This window comes from Bipolaris zeicola (genome assembly GCF_000523435.1).
Source record: "Bipolaris zeicola 26-R-13 unplaced genomic scaffold scaffold_478, whole genome shotgun sequence".
In the NCBI taxonomy this organism is placed as follows: Eukaryota; Fungi; Ascomycota; class Dothideomycetes; order Pleosporales; family Pleosporaceae; genus Bipolaris; species Bipolaris zeicola.
The window spans coordinates 1-7,765 of NW_006912527.1; the positions used below are offsets into that span (position 1 = coordinate 1).

Genomic DNA, 7,765 nt, shown 5'->3' on the forward strand with positions numbered 1-7,765 from the left:
AATATCTGTCTGTTTTAGAAGCTTCTAGCAGCACAGCGCGTGGGTTGCACGTTTTGAAAGTAGTTGCAATCGATTTCTCGTGGTTTGTTTGTATATATAGAGCTAAAATACACCTATTCTAGAAAAACTCGAAGTTGGTGTTGTCTGACTGGAGTACCTTAAGGACATTGATTAAATTAAAGAATTTCCTATAACCGCCTGTATCAGCCAAGACATAGGTAGAGGTAAGCACCTGAGTACCAACAGGAAGTCGCAATCTACTCTTCCGTAGGAGGAGTCGTTTGCAATAAGTGGTAGATTTGCCAGATCTGGATGCAGTCGATACTTCCCCAGGTTCGAACTCTTGCTCGATGTTGCCCAGATGCGACTTTCCATCACTACATTCCCTCAATGGTATTACATCTATAGATGAGGTGATTAAAATTGTGTTGATATACTCTTCGTTTCGGATCCAAGTAGTAAGCGCTTCGAGTTGGAAATACTCGGCTTCATGGATCAAGCTCGCATACAAAGGCAGATCAAAGCCATTCATTCGTGTCCAGAAAATCGGAGGTACTGAGCTTCGTAAGAAGTCCAGGATATGTTCGAATAGAAGGGGGCTTCGATCGACAAAAGGCATCCCGTTGATGTAACAAGTACACCCAGCCCACTGATTCGAGAGCATTGCGTTTAAGAATGGTGACCGTTCAAGTGTAGACTTGAGCGTAGTGAATGAGCGGCCGCCCACGTTGATCATGTATGGTTCGGTCATTGATACGGCTGTATTTAAAGACGAAGGATCATCGAGCAAGACTGGGAGGTTGCAGGTCAATTTGGAATATTTAAGTACGCTTGGCTTGAGTGTGCGCCAAAGAGGTAAAACACCCTATTAGGACATTCCGGCTATTTTGGCGACTTGGCTTTTTGTTCCCTCACGCAGAGCTAGCAGGAGGGATGGCCTAACGATCACATGTTATGAGCTAGTTAGCAAGGCATCGCGGAACAGAAAGTGCTCTACCATCTCTGCTGCCTGTCCACATTCGCATTGGTCTGTCGCTGATGCTTTNATTCGGTATCGATACGTGTTCAGCTGTGCCATGCCTATTCTAAGCTGGGCAAGCACGCTACTCTCTTTCCGCGATAGCCTGTCGTAGAGTTGCCGTGTATGCTTTCCTGGCAGTGCCGTGTCGATTCGTTTAGAGTATGCTCCCACGTCTGCTAGCACCTTCTTGGCTATGCCTTGCTTACGTGCAATACCTTCGTAGTACTGTAAACGTCCTGAAGTGTAACCGTGCGCTGAGAACAAACAAGGTGCGCGAACCGGAAACCGATTTCGGTCAGCACTTTACCCCGCAATGAGAAGGACCACGACTTCTCCACCTCACAATATTCAAATCTGGCGCTGCGCAGAAGCTGCATAGAGCCGTCATGTCATTGTCTCAGCATAGCAATCTTTTTGATTTAATGATGCCATCCTTCTCGGGCACGAAAGATGATTTCGGCAAAGAAATTATGGAACCGTTCCCGCTCTTGTTTGATCGCATCAATGAAGGGCAGCCTTTCTCTTCAAACTTCCTCATATCTCGCTTGCCTATTGAGCTCGTATGGCACGTAATCAAACTAATTGACAACGAAGATCTGGGACGCCTCGCTCTAGTTAATCGCGACTGCCGCCAGCTTGCTAGGTCCCGCCAATTTGCCACCATCAGGTTAGACTATAGCGATAAGTCCATGGGAATTCTTAGTGTTCTCGTCAACGAATGCAAACAACGATCCGAATACCACGGAAAAACCAGGGAACCATCGATAGGGGCCTGTATCCGGAAGATAATCGTCGCAGCAGACCCCAGATGGATCACCAGTCGTCATGAAATCGAACTTTCCGACGAATTTTATGCACTAGAAAGTGACATACGGAACAAACGTATGGATCAGGCGTGCGAGGCGTTCTTTGGGGATTACATAACTAATATCAGTTTGGTCCTTTCAAATACCATAACCTTGCCTCATTTGGAGAGATTGGTTTGGGCGGATAGGGCACCCCTTGATCGCGCCCTTTTGAAGGCTATCGTCTCATCAAACCTTCGGCATCTGGTCCTGGATCGCGTATCGATCGGTGAAGAGATTCTTTCTGATTATCTGGCGAACAATTGCAAGTGGCGCCTAGAATCATTGTACTTGGATCTGCTGTCGGGTTACAGACAGAATATACCCACAACACCACTTGTTTGCAGCCTGCTCTGCCTTGCCTCACCAGCTCTAAAGACTCTTGCATGGATATCATCCGACATAGGTCCAGGTCCTTCTGTCCAGCTGCCTGAATCGTTCAATGAATATCCGTCCTTTCGACGGTTACAGGATCTCCATATTGACAGTCTAACGAAATACGATCCGGCCTGGCTTAATGTCCTGGTTCAGCCAGGTGCGTCTAGCCCAATATGTTCTTTGGCAATCGATATTTCCAAGAACGAGGTAGTTGCAGACTTCTTCCGTCAGTGCGGATACCTGCCTAACCTACAGACTTTTGTGTGGCTTTGCTGTGGCTTTGAGATGAGAAATCCTTACCTAGACTTTCTCCAGGCTAATCCACATATCCGGAAATTGAGGATTGATGGCGCAGCGTCCAACTTCCTGGAGAAGAAAGTGTTTCCGTTGCTCCTCAGTCGATTTGAGTGTCTCAGTTCTCTAAGTGTAAGGTGGCCCGAGGATGAAAATCACATTCCACCCTCTGCGCTTAAACAGATATCCGGCCTCCGCACTTTAGAACAACTTTGTCTCAGCTCGGGATGCCAGGCAGGATGGAGACACTCGTGGCTCATCGATCATTCTGCTATACAAGACTGCGTTCAGAAACTGCCAAAGCTTCGCAAACTCGCCTTTTCTCGAGATACATATACCGGACAAAATTCCATCGCTCAAATTCAGGAAGACCCACAGCGTTATTATGTGGACAAGACACTTCGCAAACTGGACACAATTCTCGCCCGTCCATATTTCCAGGAAGGCAATATTGAACAGAAGCTTGATCGAGCATGGGAGATGCAGCATTCTAATGACATGATTCAGTTGGCCGCAAAATACGCCACTAAACTACCAGAGCTGGAGTGGATCTATTTAGGACAGCGCCCGATACGGATTGTTCACAACTCACATGGAACTGGAAAATGTGTCTTGTTGTCGACGGCAAGAGATGATTGCTGGACATATCTCCGAAAATTGTTCGGTAGTCCTAGTTCTTCTGTCTATTAGTTCATCTAGCTGTGCGACTTTAGTGGCAATACGGACATAGTGCCCAGAGCATAAGCGAAACAAGAAGCGAGAGTAAGCTTGCATATCAAAAGTAGAAGGTTATAATGAATAACAGTAATTGTGCAGACAGCAAAAGATCTACTTAATTACAAAGATTGTTGCTGTAACGTCTCGCCTGGCTCTACGCAATGGGGGCGGGCACAACTGAGAAAACAGAAAACGGCCAACTACCTACACAGCCCGAGAATAAGAGCTGTCTAAGGCCAGGCGATTAGTGGGAGCCGCAGCCCTCAGCCACAGCGCGCAACGCCTCGCAGATATCTCATTACGCTACTGCTGCCTAATGTCGCTAAATTCACACGGCCGGTTCGACGCGTTTTGACGATGTCGTCGCCAGCGCGGAGAAACTACCAGGATGCGCACTCCTTATCTCAAGTTAACCTTCTAAGGCTGTAGTCTTAAATTCTGCTATCTTAGTTTCTCCCTTAGCCTACCAAGCTCTCTGCAAATATTAGGCGTCGCGAACAAACAAGAGGGTATCAGAGGAGAGTCGATTAACGGCATTAACAGAACGAGCGACAGTAATTATAGTTAACAACGCGCTTTTTGGCGTTAGAGGGTGACGCACTAACTAGAAGAGCAAGAGCTGTAGAATAGATGCGCATCGCGTTTGTCTTAATGTAAATGCGCTAAGGATATTCAGAGCTTCTAGAAGAAAAAGTGTCCCGTCACACCGTGCGTCCCGGCACGCTTAGATTGACATTATGCAGCCTAAGAGGTTCAGCCCCATGATATAATGATTGTGGATTTTATTTCGTTCTAATATCCAAGTACCTTTAAATTGGTTTGTTACGGTGGGTGTTCCATACGCGTGGACGTACGTTACTAGAACTACTAATCGGAGGGGCTAGAAAGAGATCACGGCTAACTATTTATAAAAAAACTTTGCACAATATCTTTTAAAACAACTATGAGTTGAATATATTTTCTATCTACTTAACTACCGGACTCGATAACGTTCACGTTAAGAGAAGCATTTCTCTCAACTGGTGTTGGCCACAGGGTTTCTGCCTCGCTCAATGAGGTTTCAGAACTGCCTGAAGCGTGTTCGTAGCGGTATGGAGGGGGTGGTTGGCCTGAAGACCTTGGTTGGCTAGTTTCCAGATCGTTGTGGTTTTGAAAAAAGCTACTGATGGGACGTCGAAGTGCAATTCCCCATTGTTGTCGGAAGGAGATATTGTCCTCTATGGGCTTTCGTTGTGCGCCTGTGCGCCTGACTAGGAAAACGATACATATGTTCTTGGGCTGATAGTTCTCTAGGTATGCTTGTGCATCGTTGCGGTATATATACATACATTTATATAGACTTTGATTGGGCAGCTATAATTCGGTTGGAAAAACCAAAAATGAAAAACGAGTTACTATATCTGACTAATCTATTGTATACCATCCAACAAATTCTTCAAGAACGTATTCTCGGATTCTAAAGAAGTGGTGACTCTTCCTCTTTCTTTGTTGTGTTCACGAAAGCGCTGTATGATAGATGTAGCAGTCAAGTGGGCAAGGCGACAACCGAACAAATTCCGATAGTGCGTACTTCCTCTTTTCCCAAGAAGGCAATGGCGATCCTAGTGATAAGAGTAACTTTACGGCATTGTGTTTTTGACTAATGCTTGCTTGATCAATAGCAATCCACCCAAACCGAGCTTCTGACAATAGGTTTGCGCCCGCTTGGACTAACAATGATATGACTTCACATGACCCAGTCACGGCGGCAAGATGTAAAGGTGTATTACCATGGTTATCTTTAGCTGATACGTCCGCACCCTCTTTTATGAGCAGTGCTACTGCCTCTTTCATGTTTCGACCAGCAGCATAATGAAGCGGTGTCAGGAGTGAGAGATCGCAGCAAAATGGATCCATGTGCAACTTTCGTAGAGTAGCGACAAGAATTCTGATATAAGAAACAAGGTTTTGTGCGCATAGTCGGTGAAGAAGCGTTACCCCGTAAACATCCTTCTGGTGTAGATCGATCCCTGGTATATGAAGTAATTGTTGAAAAGTGTACATTCGCTGATTGGCAGCAGCCCAGTCAATCACGGATGTAGCGCTATTTCTTCCGTACCAGAACGTTATGTTTTCGAGATTTCTTGTTAAAATAGTGCATGGTGTTGTTTGGTAAGAACACGCTCGCTCATAAAGAGATCGTATAAAGAGACCACGAAGGTATCTAGACACCAAATTGAGATTGGCGATTTCACTGACGCAAAGATGTTCACTAATATTGTTTGCTATTTCTGCTGGGAGTCGAGAGAGAGGCATAGTTGTCCATGTTCTGTAGATTATGCAACAGCTATATACGTCTTAAGCAAGATAGTTTTCCAAAAACCACATTCCAAAATCGACTTCACTGCTTTATCCTAATTGTGATTGATGCATTTAGTGGATGCAAGGTATTGACCACTAGATAGTCATCGTTAGGCCTTCTTGGTTCCTGCATTGCTGCCGCAAACATATCCTGTAGCGTATTCAACGATAACTCCGCTCTTAAATGCTCTAAGGACAACCCTTTTGGGTGGTATTGGTAGCATGGAACAGTCGAATCGACAATATGCAAAAAAGGGCTTTGGGAATTGTTGTATCCAAAGACGCGGCCCATAAGAGTTCGGTCCATCAATAGGAGTCTTCCATTGCAGTCGTTATAGGTAGAAATATATGCGCGCACATTGATAAAAGGTCGAGTGTTGAACATTGGGATCCAACCAGGTACTGCACTCGGCATCGACCCAGTGAGATAGGGTGCGCAGAGAACAAATGGGGAGAATGAAGATATTTGGTCGGCTATATTGTCGCCGAAGATTTCTTGGAGTTGGGAGAAAGGCATGTCGTCAGGAACAAATCCTTGTTCTTCATCAGGGCGGTAATCCCGTACCAGTGTGGCCGAACTATCCACGAAATCATTCACTAGAATAAATACGTGTAATGGACGCTGAAGGTCTTTGAAGTTCATGCAAGTATTGGGATCCATTAGCTGGTCCTGAAGAGCTGCGAGATCTGCGCCAAACATTCGAATTCTAAGACCTGATTTCTGCATTGCTACTATTGGGGAAGAGTCCTCGAAGATCTCATCTAATATATTCATATATCGGTCTCGCTCAGCGTTAGTTAGTTTGCATTGGACTGCCAATAACAATCGTGTAATATCGGATGGACGAAGCATACACAATAGTGATCTGCGGAAAGGCTGGATACAAACAAAAAGATAAGTAATCATATTTTTAATAATGCCCATTGCCTTCAACTCTAACTATTATAATGCTGCCTAGCAAGCTTTAAGAGTATGTACTAGTGAACTTTTGCGTTCACTTTCCAGAAACGTGGTACAGCGCTTCAATTTTCATTTCTCGAATTTGGTAAACATTTTTATTAACATACTTCATGCATTTTTTAGATAAATATATATGAATTTAGTAGCAATGGTGTGAATAGTTAATAGTAACTATAATAGTTAAACACGGATCTCAAATTGCTACTAAGCTGCGTTTAACAGTCTCTCGATAATCTCTAGTATCGCAGTGTCATCACGAACTTCTGGGAGCTTTTTTGATGTCCAATCTATAGCAGATATACCCCTACGTCTAATTGATAATTCATACTCAATACTAAACAACGTAATCCAACTTTTTCCATGTTGTTGGAAGGCTTTTCCTTGGAAGTTACCCTTTGGATTGCCCAGGGCATGATTGTAAGACGAAGGTATCGGTAGCGTAAGGGACTTTAGGCATGTTAAGGCAGTCTCCTGGGAGACGCTCTGCGATAGACCTCCATTAGAAGGCTGGTGCTCCACGAGTCGAACTCGCTTCGTCGGTTGGTGCTCTGACATAGTAGCTACAAGATGGAAATAGGACCTACGACAGGGCTATAGAAACCAAGAGTATTCTAAGTCCGTGGACGGAGACAGGCTTTATTTACTTTAACTACTTAGAGACATTTACAATATAGGAGTTAGCGCTCAAGACTATAGTGCTATAGTTCGCTTCTCTAATAATCCGCCTACTAAATCTAGAAACCTAAAAATCAACAACGCAAATCCATTAAACGTTAAGAGCTATCAGTCAAGTTCCTTGGCTTCTTTTCTACTCTTAGGCGTGACTCAGAACATTTAGGAGGCCTCAGCTTTCTCTTCATCAATAAGCTACAATTTTAATGCTCTATAGAGTACTCCTTAACAACTAGGTCTTTATACTAAGGGAACAAATACTAGAAATCGAGCGTTTTTGAGTTTCGTAGAAATGCTGGGTTTAATCTATCCAACTAATTAAGAAAGAACTTCACATCGAATGCCGACATAGTATGATAACTAGAGGATATTAGTATAGCGAACGGTATAACGTGCTGGATAAGCGAGTTGGCCAGGCAAGCGAGTTGGCCACCCCACCAAGTTTGCGCACCTTTATGAACGTTTATCTCAACAACGCAATATTATAATATATAGAGAGTAATAGAGTAGACTAAGTAGTATCTAGAGTGTCTCTTT

General features: G+C 44.2%; 6 protein-coding genes across 6 annotated transcripts; 1 reads left to right on the forward strand and 5 right to left on the reverse strand.

The window, feature by feature from the left end:
- Nucleotides 1-176: 176 nt before the first annotated feature.
- On the reverse strand, nt 177-751 carry COCCADRAFT_42086 (uncharacterized protein; the record flags this gene model as incomplete). The annotated part of the gene is made up of 2 exons (XM_007720433.1): nt 177-188; nt 245-751. The coding sequence occupies 2 exons, from the start codon at nt 749-751 to the stop codon at nt 177-179; spliced, it is 519 nt and encodes a 172-aa protein (XP_007718623.1).
- Nucleotides 752-1,440: 689 nt separating this feature from the next.
- COCCADRAFT_61867 (uncharacterized protein) lies at nt 1,441-3,204 on the forward strand (the record flags this gene model as incomplete). Its single annotated transcript, XM_007720434.1, has 1 exon — nt 1,441-3,204. A coding segment is annotated over one exon (1,764 nt), but the record flags the coding sequence as incomplete, so codon positions are not given.
- Nucleotides 3,205-4,224: 1,020 nt separating this feature from the next.
- COCCADRAFT_112642 (uncharacterized protein) lies at nt 4,225-4,581 on the reverse strand (the record flags this gene model as incomplete). Its single annotated transcript, XM_007720435.1, has 1 exon — nt 4,225-4,581. The coding sequence occupies one exon, from the start codon at nt 4,579-4,581 to the stop codon at nt 4,225-4,227; it is 357 nt and encodes a 118-aa protein (XP_007718625.1).
- Nucleotides 4,582-4,908: 327 nt separating this feature from the next.
- COCCADRAFT_59385 (uncharacterized protein) lies at nt 4,909-5,118 on the reverse strand (the record flags this gene model as incomplete). Its single annotated transcript, XM_007720436.1, has 1 exon — nt 4,909-5,118. A coding segment is annotated over one exon (210 nt), but the record flags the coding sequence as incomplete, so codon positions are not given.
- Nucleotides 5,119-5,635: 517 nt separating this feature from the next.
- COCCADRAFT_112645 (uncharacterized protein) lies at nt 5,636-6,502 on the reverse strand (the record flags this gene model as incomplete). The annotated part of the gene is made up of 1 exon (XM_007720437.1): nt 5,636-6,502. The coding sequence occupies one exon, from the start codon at nt 6,500-6,502 to the stop codon at nt 5,636-5,638; it is 867 nt and encodes a 288-aa protein (XP_007718627.1).
- Nucleotides 6,503-6,760: 258 nt separating this feature from the next.
- Nucleotides 6,761-7,111, reverse strand: COCCADRAFT_112655 (uncharacterized protein; the record flags this gene model as incomplete). The annotated part of the gene is made up of 1 exon (XM_007720438.1): nt 6,761-7,111. The coding sequence occupies one exon, from the start codon at nt 7,109-7,111 to the stop codon at nt 6,761-6,763; it is 351 nt and encodes a 116-aa protein (XP_007718628.1).
- Between the last annotated feature and the right edge of the window lie 654 nt (nt 7,112-7,765).